Raw genomic sequence first — 21,161 nt, 5'->3', positions numbered from 1 at the left:
TCTGGCCTTATATTTAGGTCTTTAATCCATTTTGAGCTTATTTTTGTGTATGGTGTTAGGGAGTGGTTTAATCTCATACTTTTACATGTACCTGTCCAGTTTTCCCAGCACCACTTATTGAAGAGGCTGTCCTTTCTCCACTGTACATTCCTGCCACCTTTATCAAAGATAAGGTGTCCATATGTGCATGGGTTTATCTCTGGGCTTTCTATCCTGTTCCATTGATCTATCTTTCTGTTTTTGTGCCAGTACCATACCGTCTTGATAACTGTAGCTTTGTAGTATAGTCTGAAGTCAGGAAGCCTGATTCCTCCAGTTCCTTTTTTTGTTCTCAAGATTGCTTTGGCTATTCGGGGTCTTTTGTGTTTCCATACAAATTGTGAAATTTTTTGTTCTAGTTCTGTGAAAAATGCCAGTGGTAGTTTGATAGGGATTGCATTGAATCTATAGATTGCTTTGGGTAGTAGAGTCATTTTCACAATGTTGATTCTTCCAATCCAAGAACATGGTATATCTCTCCATCTATTTGTATCATCTTTAATTTCTTTCATCCGTGTCTTATAATTTTCTGCATACAGGTCTTTTGTCTCCTTAGGTAGGTTTATTCCTAGATATTTTATTCTTTTTGTTGCAATGGTAAATGGGAGTGTTTTCTTGATTTCACTTTCAGATTTTTCATCATTAGTATATAGGAATGCCAGAGATTTCTGTGCATTAATTTTGTATCCTGCCACTTTACCAAATTCATTGATTAGCTCTAGTAGTTTTCTGGTAGCATCTTTAGGATTCTCTATGTATAGGATCATGTCATCTGCAAACAGTGACAGCTTTACTTCTTCTTTTCCGATTTGGATTCCTTTTATTTCCTTCTCTTCTCTGATTGCTGTGGCTAAAACTTCCAAAACTATGTTGAATAAGAGTGGTGAGAGTGGGCACCCTTGTCTTCTTCCTGATCTTAGTGGGAATGCTTTCAGTTTTTCACCATTGAGGATGATGTTTGCTGTGGGCTTGTCATATATGGCCTTTATTATGTTGAGGAAAGTTCCCTCTATGCCTACTTTCTGCAGGGTTTTTATCATAAATGGGTGTTGAATTTTGTCAAAAGCTTTCTCTGCATCTATTGAGATGATCATATGGTTTTTCTACTTCAATTTGTTAATATGGTTTATCACATTGATAGATTTGCGTATATTGAAGAATCCTTGCATTCCTGGAATAAACCCCACTTGATCATGGTGTATAATCCTTTTAATGTGCTGTTGGATTCTGTTTGCTAGTATTTTGTTGAGGATTTTTGCATCTATGTTCATCAGTGATATTGGTCTGTAGTTTTCTTTCTGTGTGACATCCTTGCCTGGTTTTGGTATCAAGGTGATGGTGGCCTCGTAGAAGGAGTTTGGGAGTGTTCCTCCCTCTGCTATATTTTGGAAGAGTTTGAGAAGGATAGGTGTTAGCTCTTTTCTAAATGTTTGATAGAATTCGCCTGTGAAGCCATCTGGTCCTGGGTTTTTCTTTGTTGGAAGATTTTTAATCACAGTTTCAATTTCAGTGCTTGTGATTGGTCTGTTCATATTTTCTATTTCTTCCTGATTCAGTCTTGGCAGGTTGTGCATTTCTAAGAATTTGTTCATTTCTTCCAGATTGTCCATTTTATTGGCATAGAGTTGCTTGTAGTAATCTCTCATGATCTCTTTTATTTCTGCAGTGTCAGTTGTTATCTCTCCTTTTTCATTTCTAATTCTATTGATTTGAGTCTTCTCCCTCTTTTTCTTGATGAGTCTGGCTAGTGGTTTATCTATTTTGTTTATCTTCTCAAAGAACCAGCTTTTAGTTTTATTGATCTTTGCTATTGTTTCCTTCATTTCTTTTTCATTTATTTCTGATCTGATTTTTATGATTTCTTTCCTTCTGCTAGCTTTGGGGTTTTTTTGTTCTTCTTTCTCTAATTGCTTGAGGTGCAAGGTTAGGTTGTTTATTCGAGATGTTTCCTGCTTCTTAAGGTGGGCTTGTATTGCTATAAACTTCCCCCTTAGAACTGCTTTTGCTGCATCCCACAGGTTTTGGGTCGTTGTGTCTCCATTGTCATTTGTTTCTAGGTATTTTTTGATTTCCTCTTTGATTTCTTCAGTGATCACTTCATTATTAAGTAGTGTATTGTTTAGCCTCCATGTGTTTGTATTTTTTACAGATCTTTTCCTGTAATTGATATCTAGTCTCATGGCGTTGTGGTCAGAAAAGATACTTGATACAATTTCAATTTTCTTAAATTTACCAAGGCTTGATTTGTGACCCAAGATATTATCTATCCTGGAGAATGTTCCATGAGCACTTGAGAAAAATGTGTATTCTGTTGTTTTTGGATGGAGTGTCCTATAAATATCAATTAAGTCCATCTTGTTTAATGTATCATTTAAAGCTTGTGTTTCCTTATTTATTTTCATTTTGGATGATCTGTCCATGGGTGAAAGTGGGGTGTTTAAGTCCCCTACTATGATTGTGTTACTGTCGATTTCCCCTTTTATGGCTGTTAGTATTTGCCTTATGTATTGAGGTGCTCCTATGTTGGCTGCATAAATATTTACAATTGTTATATCTTCTTCTTGGATCGATCCCTTGATCATTATGTAGTGTCCTTCTTTGTCTCTTTTAATAGTCCTTATTTTAAAGTCTATTTTGTCTGATATGAGAATTGCTACTCCAGCTTTCTTTTGGTTTCCATTTGCATGGAATATCTTTTTCCATCCCCTTACTTTCAGTCTGTATGTGTCTCTAGGTCTGAAGTGGGTCTCTTGTAGACAGCATATATAAGGGTCTTGTTTTTGTATCCATTCAGCTAATCTGTGTCTTTTGGTGGGAGCATTTAGTCCATTTACATTTAAGGTAATTATCGATATGTATGTTCCTATTCCCATTTTCTAAATTGTTTTGGGTTCGTTATTATAGGTCTTTTCCTTCTCTTGTGTTTCTTGCCTAGAGAAGATCCTTTAGCATTTGTTGTAAAGCTGGTTTGGTGGTGCTGAACTCTCTCAGCTTTTGCTTGTCTGTAAAGGTTTTAATTTCTCCATCAAATCTGAATGAGATCCTTGCTGGGTAGAGTAGTCTTGGCTGCAGGTTTTTCTCCTTCATCACTTTCAGTATGTCCTGCCACTCCCTTCCGGCTTGTAGGGTTTCTGCTGAGAGATCAGCTGTTAACCTTATGGGGATTCCCTTATGTGTTATTTGTTGTTTTTCCCTTGCTGCTTTTAATATGCTTTCTTTGTATTTAATTTTTGACAGTTTGATTAATATGTGTCTTGGCGTATTTCTCCTTGCATTTATTCTGTATGGGACTCTCTGTGCTTCCTGGACTTGATTAACTATTTCCTTTCCCATATTAGGGAAGTTTTCAACTATAATCTATTCAAATATTTTCTCAGTCCCTTTCTTTTTCTCTTCTTCTTCTGGAACCCCTATAATTCGAATGTTGGTGCGTTTAATGTTGTCCCAGAGGTCTCTGAGACTGTCCTCAGTTCTTTTCATTCTTTTTTCTTTATTCTGCTCTGCAGTAGTTATTTCCACTATTTTATCTTCCAGGTCACTTATCCGTTCTTCTGCCTCAGTTATTCTGCTATTGATCCCATCTAGAGTATTTTTAATTTCATTTATTGTGTTGTTCATCGTTGCTTGTTTCATCTTTAGTTCTTCTAGGTCCTTGTTAACTGATTCTTGCATTTTGTCCATTCTATTGTCCATTCTATCTCCAAGATTTCGGATCAACCTTACTATCATTATTCTGAATTCTTTTTCAGGTAGACTGCCTATTTCCTCTTCATTTGTTAGGTCTGGTTAATTTTTATCTTGTTCCTTTATCTGCTGTGTGTTTTTCTGTTTTCTCATTTTGCTTATCTTACTGTGTTTGGGGTCTCCTTTTTGCAGGCTGCAGGTTCGTAGTTCCTCCTGTTTTTGATGTCTGTCTCCAATGGCTAAGGTTGGTTCAGTGGGTTGTGTAGGCTTCCTGGTGGAGGGGACTAGTGCCTGTGTTGTGGTGGATGAGGCTGGATCTTGTCTCTCTAGTGGGCAGGTTCACGTCTGGTGGTGTGTTTTGGGGTGTCTGTGGCCTTATTATGATTTTAGGCAGCCTCTCTGCTATTGGGTGGGGTTGTGTTCCTGTTTTGCTAGTTGTTTGGCACAGGTTGTCCAGCACTGTGGCTTGCTGGTCGTTGAGTGAAGCTGGGTGCTGGTGTTAAGATGGAGGTCTCTGGGAGATTTTCGCCATTTGATATTATGTGGAGCTGGGAGGTCTCTTGTGGACCAGTGTCCTGAAGTTGGCTCTCCCACCTCAGAGGCAGAGCCCTGACTCCTGGCTGGAGCACCAAGAGCCTTTCATCCACACGGTTCAGAATAAAAGGGAGAAAAAGTAGAGGGAATTAGTAGAAGTATGAGGAAAGAAAGAAGGAAAGGAGGGAAGGAAGGAGGGAAGGAAGGAAGGAAGGAAGAAAGAAAGAAAGAAGCAAAGAAGGAAAGAAGGCAAGAAGGAACGAAAGGAGGGAGGAAGGGAGGGAGGAAGGAAGGAAGGAGGGAAAGAAGGAAAAACAGAAAGAAAGAAGATACAGTAAAAATAAAATAAAGTATAATAAAGTTATTGAATTAAAAAATTCTTATTTAGGAAAAAAAAAGGGACGGATTGAACCTTAGGACAAATGTTGGAAGCAAAGCTATACAGACAAAATCTTACACAGAAGCGTACACATACACCCTCACTAAAAGAGGTAAAGGGGGAAAAATCATAAATCTTGCTGTCAGAGACCACCTCCTCAATTTGGGATGATTCGTTGTCTAAAGGAGGGAAGGAAGGAAGGAAAGAAAGAAAGAAAGAAAGAAAGAAAGGACGAAGGTAAAGTATAATAACGTTCTTAAAATTAAAATTGATTATTAAGAAAAAAATTTTAAGAAAAAACCATGGACGGATAGAACCCTAAGACAAATAGTGGAAGCAAGACTATACAGACAAGATCTCACACAGAAGCATATACATACACCTTCACACAAAGAGGAATAGGGAAAAAAATCATATAGCTTGCTCCCAAAGTCCACCTCCTTAATTTGGGATGATTGGTTGTCTATTCACGTATTCCACAGATGCAGGGTACATCAAGTTGATTGTGGAGCTTTAATCTGCTGCTTCTGAGGCTGCTGGGAGATATTTCCCTTTCTCTTCTTTCTTCTCACAGCTCCCAGGGGCTCAGCTTTGGATTTGGCCCTGCCTCTGCGTGTAGGTCGCTGGAGGGCGTCTGTTTTTTGCTCAGAGAGGACGGGGTTAAAGGAGCCGCTGATTCGGGGGTTCTGGCGTACTGAGGCCGGCGGGGAGGGAGGGGCACGGAATGCGGGGCGGGCCTGCGGCGGCAAAGTCTGGCATGACCCTGCACCAGCCCGAGGCCCGCCGTGCGCTCTCCCGGGGAAGTTGTCCCCGGATCCCGGGAACCCGGCAGTGGCGGGCTGCACAGGCTCCGTGGAAGAGGGGCATGGAGAGCGACCTGCGCTCGCACACAGGCCCCTTGGTGGCGGCAGCAGCAGCCCCAACGTCTCCCGCCCGCCTCTGGGGTCCGCGCCTCCAGCCGCGGCTTGCGCCCGTCTCTGGAGTCCGCGCTTTCAGCCGCGGCTCAAGCCCGTCTCTGGTTTCCGCGCTTTCAGCCGCGGCTCGCGCCCGTCTCTGGATTCCGCGCTTTCAGCCGCGGCTCGCGCCCGTCTCTGGATTCCGCGCTTTTAGCCGCGGCTCGCGCCCGTCTCTGGAGTTCCTTTAAGCAGTGTTCTTAAACCCCTCTCCTCACGCACCGGGAAACAAAGAGGGAAGAAAAAGTCTCTTGCCTCCTCGGCAGGTGCAGACTTTTCCCCGGACTCCCTCCCGGCTAGCTGTGGTGCACTAACCCCTTCAGGCTATGTTCAAGCCGCCAACCCCAGTCCTCTACCTGCGCTCCGTCCGAAACCGAAACCCGAGCCTCAGAGCCCCAGCTCGCAGCCCCGCCCGCCCCGGCGGGGGAGCAGACAAGCCTCTCGGGCTGGTGAGTGCCGGTCGGCACCGATCCTCTGTGCGGGAATCTCCCTGCTTTGCCCTCCGCACCCGTTGCTGTGCACTCCTCCGTGGCTTCGAAGCTCCCCCCTCCGCCTCCCGCAGTCTCCACCCGCGAAGGGGCTTCCTAGTGTGTAGAAACTTTTCCTCCTTCACAGCTCCCTCCCACTGGTGCAGGTGCCGTCCCTATCCTTTTGTCTCTGTTTATTCTTTTCTTTTTTCTTTTGTCCAACCCAGGTACGTGGGGAGTTTCTTGCCTTTTGGGAGGTCTGAGGTCTTCTGCCAGCGTTCAGTAGGTGTTCTGTAGGAGTTGTTCCACGTGTAGATGTATTTCTGGTGTATCTGTGGGGAGGAAGGTGATCTCCACGTCTTATGCTTCCGCCATCTTCCTGCTCTCTCTCCAATGTTTATCTTGATTTACAAAATGACTGTTGCTATGCAGCTTGTTTTCCAAGATGGTCCAGTAAGCTGTGAAAAGGGAGGTGTTCATTAAGCGTACCCCTTCTTGTGGTTAGAAGTAAAGGAGTCAAAGATGCCAGAACTGCAGAAGCAAACATATGTCCATGTTACTGTTCAACACTCTTCAGACTATGACATGAGTGGAAAATCAACAGTGCTATTTGCGAGATGTCTCTACTGTAGCTACTGTTATTTGACCTGACATAGAAATTAGTTCTTTGAGGTGGGATGCTCCTGTAACAAATCTTAAAATTGAGGCATTGGCTTATGGGTCTGGAGGTGGTTGGAAAGGAATCTGATACTGGAAGCTGTAAACGTGGTGCTCCATATTATTCAATAGCAAAATGTTTGCAGTAATGGCTGATCATGGTATCTTTAGAGGCAAAGCAATGTTTGCTCATTTGTTGATTTGCCCAGGGTATTTCAGGAGACGTATGTTCAGGAAAAACTTTCTGGTTGACAGGCCAGAAATGTAAAGAATGAAAAGAAAAATAATACAGTCCAGAAGTTCAAAACCTTGTTGAATTAGAAAACTCACCACTTGTAAGTCCTAAAGAGTAAGAGGTGAGATTAGAAGTGGTTTTCAACTAGAAGTTCAATTTCAGTGGACTCTTACAACAGGGAAAAGAGACAGCATTTGTCATCTTTCCACCTGTGTGCCAGGGAGCCTCATGGTTGCTGTATTATGTTAGGGGAAAAGGCAGTAATTTAATCAGGCCAGAAAATTCCTTCTACAAAAGGACCTAACTGAGATCTGTAGGACATAGAAATGATTGGGGGACTGAAATTATATCAGGTGCCTAATAAGTTTCTGAGGGAATTGAGAACTAAATAAACTATGTGCCAAAACGAAAAAGAATGATTTTTAAGATTACTAACGACTTTCCCGCCCACCTTTCCCTATTTTCCACCTTAGGAAATCAGATATGGTCAGTACAGGTGACTAAAAGGGAATATCCACTCTGAGGTGATTACAAGGACCCCAGAGAATACTGTATAAAGGAAGCTCTCTCAGAGAATAGTATCAGATCCTGAGAGAGCCTAGGAGGAGAAGGAACACAGAGAGGCTCAAACATTGTTACTCTGTTGTGTTATACTTATTCCTTCTGCTTTCCCTCCGGGTTTATTGAGGAATAATTGACAAATGAAATTGTACATATTTACAGTGTATAATGTGATGACTTGATGTATGTGTACTTTATGCAGTGATTACCAACATCGGTCACTTAGCACATAGATCACTTCATCAGTAAAAATGAAATGTGTGTATGTCTCTCTGTTTTGTGTGTGTGCATGTGTGTGTGTGTGATGCGAATGCTTATGGTCTAATTTCTCAGCAAGATTCAAGTACACAACTGAGTGTTATTAGCTAGATCACCATGCTGTACTGTAGACTCTGAGAACTCATTCATTGTATGATTGCAGGCTTGTACCGTTGGCCCAAAACCTCCACCTTTGCCCAACCCCTGAGACCCTGCTGACCACCATTCTACTCTCTGTTGCTGTGACATCTGTTAGTTTGGAAACACATTCCTAAATAAACAATGGTGCAAAGAAGAAATAACGAATAAATAGAAAATAACTTGAGATGAACGAAAATGCAAAGAAAACATACAAGAACTTTGGGGATAAATGTAAGGCAGCACAAAGAGAGCAACCTATGCCTGGAGATATCTATATTACAAAAGATGATCTCAAATCAGTAACCTGATAGACATGGATGCATGTGTGTGGGTATATCAAAATTGAAAACTCGTAACACTAAATACAGCAACGTATAAGCAGTGAATATTTTTGGCCGTTTAATGGACATGATCACTTTTTAACAGCTTTGTGTTTTCCCCATTATATATTCAACGATATACCTTTATTTATATAACAATGTATCATATTGTTAAAAAAATATATAGCAGTCAGTGAAGATGTGGCTGAGCTGGAAGGAAAGTTTACGACCGGGTCGTCTGGCACATGCCTTGTTGATGATTTTCACAGGTTTCAAGTGTCTCCTCCTCTACTCCTCATTCCCCTCTTCTACCTGCTGTCCCGTTATAAAACCCCATTCCTAAGAAGCTTCCTGATTATTTGGCCAAGACAAGTTACTAGGCCAGTTCTTCCTTCTGACTGCAGGAAGAATTATGAAAGGACTATTACTAAATGCATGGGCGATATGTCAAAGTACCAAATTGGACGGTTAAGGGGTAGATATTGGCAGTGAAGATAATATGGCAGGTTGAGGGTTCTGGCACGTGAAGAAGAAGACAGAGAATAAACAGTGAACATTTTTTTCAAATTTCTCTCTTCAAAGACCTAAAACATTGCTGGACTGAGTGAAAAAAAGTAAATATATCAGATGTGCCCTAAGTTCACATTTCATCCAGATGTCAGACCTGTAGTGCTTTGCTTATCTTTCCCCTCCCAGCGTCACTCTGAATCATTTACATGTGATGCTCTGAATCTGAAATGGTACCTTATATCTAGTTTTGGTTTCACACAATTGAAACGTCGTATTCACTTCTGGAATACAAGAGATTTATTTCCTGATAAAGGAATTTTAAGCGCAGGACAGCGGTCTAGGGAAGAGTTCACGTAAGTTGAGATGGGATATCCTGATTCCATTAAACATCTGTTCCCACATTCTACAGTACCATAAAGCAAGATTTGCAACTCTATTCCTAAACCAGACAGGGCCTTCACCAACCATGTCCCATCAAAAGACTCTTCAGTGCCCATGGGGACAGCATAGAAAAGTGTAGTGTTCATATCCAGGACAGAAGGGAGGAACTTAGAAAACATGTTAACATCTAAATCACTGAAAAGGCAGAAATGAAATCTTTGGTGGACATGCTAAGGCAATGGTTCCGGAACTTCAGTTCTTGGCTAATAGCTCAGTATATTTGTCGTAATTCCACACCCCATGTGTCATATTACATTAATATGCTTGGCTTTAAGTTCACTTCAAAATACCTTTGAAAATTATTATTTTAATTGGCCGTAGGTAATCATGTACATGAAATGACAGATGAAATATTCAAATTATATATTACAAATGTGCGTACATATATACATAGAGAAATATGCTACTGAAAGAGGGACAAGGACAGAGAGAGAGAGATTAATATGTGTGGAACACGCAAAGTCTGAAGAGCTGAAACTCTGCTGGAAGTCCATTGGAGAGGGGAATATTCCTGTACCTGAGGGAGCGTCAGTCTTGTTCTATTCAGGCCATCAGTGGATTGGATGAGAACTTCCCACATTATAGAGGGCAACCGACTTAACTCAGGCTACTGATTTAACTAATACTCTCGTCCAAAATCATCCTTAGAGAAACACAAAGAATAATGCTTGACCAGAAAACTGGGGACATGTGCAAGTGAATATGACCCATAAATTAACCTTAAAACCTTCCTTCCAGCACATTGACAAATTGTATGAAGAATGTAGAGCAGGAAATAGGTTCATTTGACACATGCTCCACCATGACAAAAATGGAAAATGCAAAAAATTGGTTTAAAATATAACAAAATTCTTATTAATGATTAAGAAGTTGTACATGAATGGCAATGGACATCAGTGACTGCATTTTTAATCAAGCGATTTCAACTTCCTCTTGAATTTACCCTAGATTTGATGTGAAACAAAATGTGTTTAAATGATTCATATGTATTAAATACATAAAAATTAGTTGCGTGAATGGCTTTGCATATTAGATTGGGTTTCCCAATAATTTCAAAGCGACAGGAAGCCAGAAAATTTGAACAATCCTCTGAGATTTCTTCAAAAATTGAAGACATCCAATGAGGTCATTTGGGAGAAATTAGATTGCGGCATGGCTTATGTCCCTTTGGGAGATGTGAGCAAAAAGCTTCATTTGTGTTTTAAGTCTTGGGTCTGAGCCGCCAGCTCATCTGAGTTATGGTAGGTGATGCTACGTGCCTAGTGAATTCCTTGTGGCACGAAGTAAAACAGATTTATAAAGGTCACAGGAATCTGACTGCTGCATGCTCTTTATTTGAATGAGCAAACGGTGAAAGGAGGACCGTAGTGGTCAACACGTTACTACACGTTTCCAAGTGTCAAGATAGGGAATCATATGAGATGATCTGCAAATGTCTCTCAGACCTTTTTCGAAGACGAAACGAGACTTTGTTTAGCAAGCCATGAATCAAGCTGAAAGGAATTGTAAAAAGGACTTGAGGTAAAGACACATGTGTCACCAGGTAGCGAGGCCCATTTCAAACCAGTACGTACAACAAAATTGCCACCAGATCAAGTGCAACTAGGCAGGCAGTTTTAGAGTCAAGGATGGTGAAAGATAGGGAAGGGTCATCGTCCGCAGTCAAGGAATGGAACTTTTGACTACAAGGTAGGGAGCACTCCAAGTGCTCCCACTGCCTTAAACGACTGAAACTCAGACCTAAGGCAGGGACTCTGTGAGTCATGAGAACATAATCCAGTGAGGAGATCCTGAAAGAGGATATTCCCTGTTTTCAGCGTCCCTGCCAAGCCAGTTATGGATGGATTTGCATTTGGGTTGGGAAATGGTTGGACCAGGCCAAGTTTGGTAGTTCCGCTTGCCCCTGGGTGGGGCAGTAAGTTCCAATAAAAAGGTCTTCTGCTGCACGACGGCTATCCTCCTGCTATTCGAGTTCCGATTGAATTTGGAGAACCTGGTGAGTCTGATTCCTCATTTCAACTTTGTTCTTGGACACCCGAAAGTTGAGTTTATGCTGCAGTCAGCAAGCTTGATGGGTCCAAAGTTATCATCATGAGTATAATTCTATTTGGTGGATGGGAACGTGGAATGTGGGCACAATGTTCTATTGTATTTACTAGATTTCTGCTACCTAGTTTGAATTCCTCTATTGAAAAAGAAATTAAGAGGAAATTTTGACATGAAGAGATAAAGAGCAAAGTATTTACCTTTTTCTATGCCTTTCTCTTGGACCTCTACTGTGATTTCAGAGACGTTTATCTTAGAAGGTGTGAGACCCTTACACTCATCCTGATTGCCCTTTGCTCTGTATATAAGTCATCCTGTTGGGACCTCATGAGAGAAAACGTTGATACAAATTGCTTGTGAGCATGCCCATGATTTTAGAACATGTGAGGGCCTTTTCTGCATATGTCGTTTTCATAAAAAAGTAAAAAAGTAAGAAAGAAAGAAAGGAAGGAAGAAAGAAACAAAGAAAGAAACCAAAAGAGAAATCATTGCATGTTTCTTCAAAACAAAGATATTTTCTTTAGAAAAGTTGTTTGAGAAAAGAGAAGGTTTTCTCTGGGCTGATGTAATGATTTTCTGAAGAGCGAGAGAGAAGTTAGAAATTCACTAAAAGGTATTAAGGAGATTAAAGCACATACTTAGAGATTGGTGAGATACTATCTGTTGCTATTCCACAAGCTTTTGCTGTTTTCCCTATAGGAATTCCTTGTGGTGAACATGGTCATATACTTTCTTTCAGATATTAAGACTGCAGAAAGATGTCTTCTCAACATCAGCAGTGCAAGCAGCCCTGCCAGCCACCACCAGTGTGCACACCAAAATGCCATGACCCTTGCCCACCTTGCAAGTGTACAGACCCTTGCCCACCTATAAAGTGCCCTGACCCATGCGTGCCTCAGCAGTGCAAGCAGAAATGCCCTCCTGGGGCACCTGCTCATCATTGCTAGCAGAAGTGGCCACCCAAGAGTATGTAAGAGCTTGAGCTTTTATCTGCATCTGGAAAGGATAAGGACAATGGACTCAACTAGCTCCAGAGCTCTACCTTCCTCTTCTCTTCAAAGCCTATCATGGATACGGAAGAAGCTTCTCCACCCTTCAGCCTCAATATGCGAGTGGTGCTTCCTGACAGACAGAGGTTTCTTACCGGAGGGTGCTGTACTGCTTCCCTCTGGGAGGTGCCCAAGAAAGCATCACAGAGCCTCAGAAGGAAGAGCAGCCGCTCTCCTCCTGGGCGCCCTCTGAGGATTCTCTCGCTGTCTTCTGTGTCGGTCGGTCACCTGGGCATGGGTTTCTACCAGCTGAGCAATTGTTACTTATCCTCCACGTCCTGAATAAAATACAGCTCTTTTGTGAGATGGGAAAATATTTTCTTTCTTTGCAAACCTGCTTTTAGCAATATCATATGATAATGTTGCTTGATTTCTATCCTTCTTTGATCCCGAGTCACAGTCAGTGTTATCTGAATTTTGAGTCGTATCAATGATTATTTCTATACAGTTAAAAATCCAGGTTATTTTCCTAATTCTTGCTTGATTGATTTGAGGAATAAGTTAGTTAACTTCTTGAGATTTCAAATCCTTTAATAAACTCTGAGGAAAATCACATTTACAGTGCCAACTTGCTTAGGCATAAAATTTACAAGAATGTGTGTCATTCAGTTGGTACAATACTGAGCACATAATTGGCATTTGAGAGGTGGCCGATCATCATTATCCCTGTCTTCATCACCAACACCAACAGCGTCACCACCACCCCCAGGTGCTCCGAGCAGGGGAGTGGCTCTGACATACCTCGTAGAGCAAGCAAGGAGATTCTTAAACTCTATTATCCATTCATATTCTGTGTTGTTTTTCTTTTCCAATTTAACCGAATTTTTAATCTAACACCACAAAATAACCAGTTTGGGAAATTATTGGGATACTCTGTATAAAATTATAATAGTTCTGAAAACATGGATAGTACAAAATAAAGGGAATTTAAAGGGACCTTACCAGACAAAATGCTACCTATTCTCCATGTGTACAACGTGCTCTTCTTTCTGCAAAACTCAACAACCGCAGGGTCTTATGATGTTTTTTCACCTCGGAAATTACATTCTTGATTATTTTGACCCCACCTTTGAGATACACTGGGAATTCCAATGTTTATCTTGATTTACAAAATGAGCGTTGCTATGCAGCTTGTTTTCCAAGTGCTTAGCTTACTGGTCCAGTAAGCTGTGAAATGGGATGTGTTCATTAAGCATATCCCTTCTTGTGGTTAGAAGTAAAGGATTGAAAGATGCCAGAACTGCAGAAGCAAACAGATGCCCATGTTACTTTTCAACGCTCATCAGACTATGACATGAGTGGAAAATTAACAGTGCTATTTGTGAGCTTTCTCTACTGTAGCTACTGTTATTTGAGCTGACATGGAAATTAGTTTTTTGAGGTGGGATGCTCCTGTAGCAAATCTTAAAATTGAGGCATTGGCTTATGTGTCTGGAGTTGGTTGGAAAGGAATGTGATATTGGAAGCCGTAAATATGGTGCTACATGTTATTCCCTAGCAAAATGTTTGCAGTTATGGTTGTCTATGGTATCTTTAGAGGCAAACTAAAGGTTGCTCCTTTTTTAATTTACCAGGGTATTTCGGTAGACGTATGTTCAGGAAAAACTTTATGGTTGACAGGCAAGAAATGAAAAGAAAAGTAATACAGCCTAGAAATTCAAAAGCTTGTTGAATTAGATAACTCACCCCTTTTAAGTCCTAAAGTGTAAGAGATAAGATTAGAAATGGTTTTCAACTAGAATTCGAATTTCAGTTTACTGTTACAACAGAGAAAAGAGACAGAAGTTGTCCTCTTTCCACTTGTGTGTCATGGAGCCTCATGGTAGCTCTGTTACGTTAGGGGGGAAAACAGTAATTTAATCAGGCCAAAAAATTACTTCTACAAGAGTACTTTACTGAGATCCTTAGGATGTAGAAATGATTGGAGGACTATATTATATCAGGTGCCAAATAAGTTTTTGAAGGAATGGAGAACTAAGTCAACTATGTGCCAAAATGAAAAAGAATGATTTTCAAAATTACTAACTACTTTCCTACCCACATTTCCCCACTTGCCACCCTACCCAAATCAGATATGGTCAGTACAGGTGACTCATAGGGAATATCCACTCTGAGATGAGAACAAGGCCCCAAGATAATAATGGATAAATGAAGCTCTCTCAGTGAATAGTATCACATCCTAAGAGAATCAAGGAGGAGAAGGAACACAGAGATGCTCAAACATTGTTACTCTCTTGTATGATGGTTATTCCTTCATGCTTTCCCTCCGGGTTTATTGAGGTATAATTGACAAATTAAATTGTACATATTTACGGTGTATAATGTGATGACTTGACATGTGTGTACTTTGTGCAGTGATTACCACCGTTGGTCACTTAGTACATTAATCATTTCATAAGTAACAATGTAATGTGTGTATGTCTGTGTGTGTGTGTGTGTGTTTGTGTGAGTGATGGGAATGCTTACGGTCTAATTTCTCAGCAAGATTCAAGTACACAACTGAGTGTTATTAGCTAGATCACCATGCTGTACTGTAGACTCTGAGAACTCATTCATTGTATGATTGCAGGCTTGTATGCTTGGCCCAACATCTCCACTTTTGCCTGACCCCTCAGACCCTCTTGACCACGATTCTAATCTGTGTCTGTGACATCTGTGTGTTTGGAAACACATTCGTAAATAAACAATGGTGCGAAGAAGAAATAAGAAACAAATAGAAAATAACTTGTGTGAATGAAAATGAAAAGAAAACATATAAGATCTTTCTAGATAAATGTAATGCAGCACAAAGTGCAACCTATGCTTGGAGATATCTATATTACAAAAGATGATCTCAAATCAGTAACCTGATAGACATATATGCATGTGTGGGGGTTTATGAATTTTGAAAACTTGTAACACTAAATACAGCAAAATATAAGCAGTGATTATTTTTGGCCGTTTAATAGACATGCTCAGTATTTAACAGCTTTATGTTTTCCCCATAATATATTAAATGATATAGCTACATTTTTATAACAATGTATCATATTATTTTAAAAATATATAGTAGTCAGTGAAGATGTGACTGAGCTCAGGGAAAGTTTACATCCTGGCCTTCTGGCACATGCCCAGCTGATGAGTCTTTCCCAGTTTTCAAGTGTCTCCTGTTTCTTTCCCTCTCCTCCTCATTCTCCTCTTCTTCCTGCTGTCCCATTATAAAACCCCATTCCTAAGAAGCTTCCTTATTATTTCAGCTAGACAAGGTATTAAGCCAGTTCTTCCTTCTGACTGCAGGAAAAATTATGAAATATATGAAAGGACTATTACTAAATGCATGGGCGATATGTCAAAGTACCAAATTGGACGGTTAAGGGGTAGATATTGGTAGTGAAGATAATATGGCATGTTGAGGGTTCTGGAACGTTGAAGAGGAAGAGAGAGAATAAACAGTGAAATTTTTTTTTCAAATTACTGTCTTCAAAAACCTAAAATATTGTTGGAATGAATAGAACAAAGCAAATATATCAGATGTGCCCTAAGTTCACATTTCAGCCAGATGTCAGACCTGTAGTGCTTTGCTTCTCTCTCCCAGCCAAAGTCACTCTGAATCATTTATATGTGATGCTCTGAGTCTTCAATGGTATCTTGTATCTAGTTTTGGTTTCACACAATTGAAATCTGGTATTTTCTTATGGAATACAAGAGTATTATTTCCTGATAAAGGAATTTTACATGCACAACATCGGTCTAGGGAAAAGTTCGCGTCAGGTGAGATGGGATATCCTGATTCCATTAAACATGTGTTTCCACATTCTACAGTATCATAAAGTGAGATTTGCAACTCTATTCCTAAACTAGACATGGGCCTTCACCTACCATGACCCAGCACAAGATTCTTCAGTGCCGAAGGGGACAGCATAGAGAAGAGTAGTGTTCATGTCCAGTATAGAAGGGAGGAGCTGTAGAAAAACTGTTGACAGCTAAATCACTGAAAAGGCAGAAAAGAAATCTTTGGAGGACATGCTAAGGCACTGGTTCCTGCACTTCAGTTATTTGATAAAAGCTCATTATATTTGTCATAATTCCACACCCCATGTGTCATATTATATTACTATGTTTGGCTTTAACTTCACTTCCTAATAACTTTGAAAATTTTTATTTTAATTGGCCACAGGTAAACATGTACATGAAATGACAGAGGAAATATTCAAATTATATATTACAATATATAGGTACATATATACATACAGAAATATGTTACAGAAAGTGGGACAAGGACAGAGAGAGAGAAAGAGAGTGAGAGAATAAAATGTCTGGAACACGCAAAGTCTGCAGAGCTGAAACTCTGCTGGAAGTCCCTCTGACAGGGGAATACTCTTTTACCTGGGGGATCATCAGCCTTGTTCTATTCAGGCTTTCAGTGGATTGGATGAGAACTTCCCACCTTATAGAGGGCAACCGCCTTAACTCAGGCCACTGATTTAAACAATACTCTCGTCCAAAATCATCCTTACAGGAACACACAGATAATGTTTTACCAGAAAACTGGAGACCTGTGCCAGTGAATCTGACCCATAAATTAAACATCATAGCTTCCTTCCAGCACATTGACAAATTGTATGAAGAACGTAGAGCAGGAAATAAGTCTATTTGACATATGCTCCACTGTTACCAATACTGAAAATATAAAAAGTAGGCTAAAATTATAACAAAATTATTACTGATTAAGAAGTTGTATATGAATGGCAATGAACTTCAGTGACTCCTTTTTTTTAAAACTTAGTAATTTTTTAAATTTATTTTTTAGCATCTTTATTGGAGTAGAATTGCTTTAAAATGGTGTGTTAGTTTCTGCTTTATAACAACGTTAATCAGCTTACATATACATATATCTCCATATCTTGTCCTTCTTGCATTTCCCTCTCACCCTCCATATCCCAGCCCTCTAGTTGGTCACAAAGCACCGAGCTGATCTCCCTGTGCTATGCAGCTGCTTCCCACTAGCTATCTATTTTACATTTGGGAATGTATATATGTCCATGCCACTCTCTCACTTTTTCTCAGCTTACCCTTCCCCCTCAGTGAGTGCATTATTAATAAAGTGATTTCAATTTTTTATTGAATTTACCTATAGATTTGATTTGAAACAGCATGTTTTTAAATAATTTATAAATATTAAATATATATAACATTAATTGTTTGAATGGCATTGCATATTAAATTGGGTTTTCCCAAAATTTCAAAGGCCAAGAAGCCAGAAAATTTGCACACTCCTCTGAGCTTTCCTCAAAAGATGAAGAAATCTAAACAGGTCAGTTGGGAGAAATTAGGTAGGAGCCGGTCGTACGTCACTTTTGGGAGGTATGAGCAAAAAACTTCATTTCTGTTGTAAGTCTAGGGTCTGAGCTGCCAGCTCATCTGAGTTATGGTAGGTGATACTACACTCCTACTGAATTCCTTGTGTCCAGAAGTGAAACCAACTTAAAAATGGACCTGACTGCTGGATGTTCTTTATTTGAAGGAGCAAAGCAGTGAAAGGTGGATCCTAGAGGTCACCACTTTATTAAACTTGTCTACCTATCATGGTGGTAATTCATCTGAAATGATATGCAACCTTCCTTCAGTCCATTTTAGAAGAAGAAAGGATACTTCCTTCAGAAACCAATGGATCAAGGGGAAATGCGTTAAAGAAGGACTTGAGGTAAAGAGAAATGATTCACCAGGTGGCCTGGCTATTTTCAAACCAGTATGTACAACAAAATTGCCACCAGTTCAAGTGCAACTAGGCAGGAAGTTTTAGAAGTCAAGGAAGGTGAAAGATAGAAATTGGTCATATTCCCCAATCAAGAAAGGGAACTTTTGACTACAAGTTAGAGAACCCCCCAAATCCTTCCACTGCCATAAACCACAAAAACGGAGAGCTAAGGCAGGGTCTCTCTGAATGATGAGAACATAATCCAGACAGGAAGTCCTGGAGCACAACATTTACTGTTTTCAGAGTCCCTACCAAGCCAATTATGGATGGATTTGCATTCTGGATGGGAAGTGTTTGGACCAAGCCAGTTTGTCAGCTCCACTTCCCCCTGCGTGTGGCAGAAAGCCCCAATAATAGGTCCTCTGCTGCATGACGGCCATCCTCCTGCTACTCGGGTTCCGACTGAGTTTGCAGACACTTGTGAGCCTGATCCTTCAGTTCAACATTTTCTTGGGCTTTCAAATGTTGAGTTTATCATGGAGACAGCAAATTTGATGGGTCCAAAGTTATCAACATGGGTTTAATGCTACTTAGTGAATGGGAACTTGGAATTTGGGCACAATGGTACACTGCATTTATTAGATTTCTAATACATATTTTGAATTCCTTATTGAGAAAGAAATTAATAGGAAATTTTGACATGAAGAGATAAGGAACAATGTATTTTTCCTTTTTCTATACCTTTTTCATGTCCCTCTGCTTGATGACAGAGGCATTTATCTTAGAACGTGTGAGACACTTACATTCTTCCTAATTGCCCTTTGCTCTGCACATAAGTCATCCTGTCGGGACCTCATGATAGAAAATGTTGATAGGAATTGCTTGTGAGCTTGCTCAGGATTTTAGAAATTGTGGTGGCCTTTTTTGAAGATGTTGTTTTCATTAAAAAAAACTAAACAAAAACAGAAAACACTGCTTTTTCTTTCAAACAACGATATTTTCTTTGGAAAAGTTGCATGAGAAAAGAGAAGGTTTTCTCTGGGTTGATGAAACGATTTGCTAAAAAGCAAGAGAGAAGTCAGAAATTCATTAAAATGTGTTAAAGAGATTAAAGCACATACTTAGCGATTGGAGAGATACTATCTGTTTTTATTACACAAGCTTTTGCGCTTCTCTCTGTAGGAAGTCCTTCTTGTGAACAGTGTCATATGCTTTCTTTCAGATTCTAAGACTCCAGAAAAATGTCTTCTCAACAGCAGCAGTGCAAGCAGCCCGGCCAACCACCACCAGTGTGCCCACCTAAGTGCCCTGAGTCTTGCCCACCTATGTACTCAGAGCTTTGCCCACCTATAAAGTGCCCTGAGCCATGCCTGCCTCAGCATTGCCAGCAGAAATGTCCTCCTATGCCACTTCTCCAACAATGCCAGCAGAAGTGCCCACCCAATAACAAGTAACAGCTTGAGCTTTTATCTGCCTCAGGAAAGGATAAGGACAATTGGCTCCCCTAGTTCCACAGCACCACCTTCATCTTCTCTTCAAAGCCTCTCGTGGATATAGAAGAAGCTTCTCCACCCTTCAGCCTGCAATATTCCTCTGGTGATTCCTGACAGCCAGAGGTTTCCTTCCTGAGGCTGGTATATCGCTTCCCTCTGGGAGGTAGCTGAAAAAGCATCACAGAACTTTAGAAGGAAGAGTAGAAACTTTCCTTCTGCTCACCAGTTGAGGATTCTTTCACTGTCTTCTGTGTCTGTTTGTCACTTGGGCAGATGAGCCATTGTTACTTATCCTCCACTTCCTGAATAAAATACAATTCTTTTGTGTGATGGTAAAAATATCTTCTTTCTTTTAAAACCTGCTTTTAGCAATATCACATTATAATTTTGGTTGATTTCTCTCCTCCTTTGCTCCCAAATTTCAGGCTCTCCCAATCCGTGTTATCTTAGTTTTGAGTCATATCGATGATTATTTGTATATAATTTCAAATCCAGGTTATTTTCTTAATTATTGCTTGATTGATTTGAGGAAAAATTATTTAACTCCTCACAATATCAGTCTCTTTACTAAAATTGGGGAAAATCATTTTTGTTGCAAACTTGACTGGGACATAAAGATTCCACAAATGTGTGTAATTCAGTTGGCACAATGCTGGACACATAATTTTTTTAGGCCGCAGGTCATCACTATTTCTGTCATCATCACCATCACCACCAACACCACCATCACCACAACAATGTTTGCTCCAGCTGGAAAGTTGCCCAGACATAACTAGTATAGCAAACAGAAGATTCTTAAACTCTATTACCCTTTCATAATCTGTTGCTCTTTTTCTCTTGAAATTAACCTTATTTTAAAACAATTTTTAATAAATTTTTGTCTGCGTCAGGCCTTCGTTGAAGCACACAGGATCTTTGTTGTGGCATGCGAGATACTTCTTTTCAGCACGTGCACTGTTCACTGCGGACTGTGGGCTTCTCTCTAATTGTGGATCATGGGCTCAGTAGTTGTGGTGCTCAGGCTCAGTTGCCCCACATCATGTGGGATCTCAGTTCTCTGACCAGGGATTGAACCTGCGTCTCCTGCATTGGAATACAGATTCTTTACCACTGGACCACCATGGAAGTCCTTAATTAACCTTATTTGTAATGTGATATTGCAGATGAAGAACTTTTGGAATTAGTGGGGTATTCTGATGAAAATTACACTAGTTCTTAAATCCTGGGTAGTACAGAAGAAAGGGAAATAAGAAAGGTCCTTAGCAGGTAAAGGGTTGCCTTCTCTTCACGGGTACGACCTGCTCTTCTTATTCCAAAAACTCATCAAAATCCAGGGTCCTACTATATTTTTTCACTTCTGAGATTACTTTTTTGATTGTTTTGAAGAACACATTGGAGTTTACAATGTTTATTTAGATTTGTAAATTTATTGTTGCTATGCACCTTTTTTCTAAGTTCTTAACCTACTCTGAAGTAAGCTGGGAAATGAGAGATATGTTCTTTAAGTGTATCTTTTCTTGTGGTCCTAAGGTTCCACAAACAGAATAGTTAATTCAGACCACACATACACACGTGCACACACACACTGATAAATATAGTGTTATTTTTAAAGCGACAAAGTCTTCATATTAAATCATACTACACTTAAATATAATTAAGATTAAGAGCACCTTTCTCTTTCTACATTGTTCACTCACAAACCTAGAAGTAAAGGACT

The 21,161-nt window shown here is 40.1% G+C and overlaps 1 protein-coding gene across 1 annotated transcript; it reads left to right on the top strand.

Moving 5' to 3' along the window:
- Positions 1 to 19,192: 19,192 nt before the first annotated feature.
- On the top strand, positions 19,193 to 19,405 carry LOC309957879 (uncharacterized protein; the record flags this gene model as incomplete). Its single annotated transcript, XM_082833420.1, has 1 exon — positions 19,193 to 19,405. The coding sequence occupies one exon, from the start codon at positions 19,193 to 19,195 to the stop codon at positions 19,403 to 19,405; it is 213 nt and encodes a 70-aa protein (XP_082689546.1).
- Positions 19,406 to 21,161: the final 1,756 nt, after the last annotated feature.

Source organism: Leucopleurus acutus (assembly GCF_964270905.1).
Source record: "Leucopleurus acutus genome assembly, chromosome: 2".
NCBI lineage: Eukaryota > Metazoa > Chordata > Mammalia > Artiodactyla > Delphinidae > Leucopleurus > Leucopleurus acutus.
Note: the sequence above shows the minus strand (reverse complement) of the source record. Positions and strands in the feature narration are given on the sequence as shown.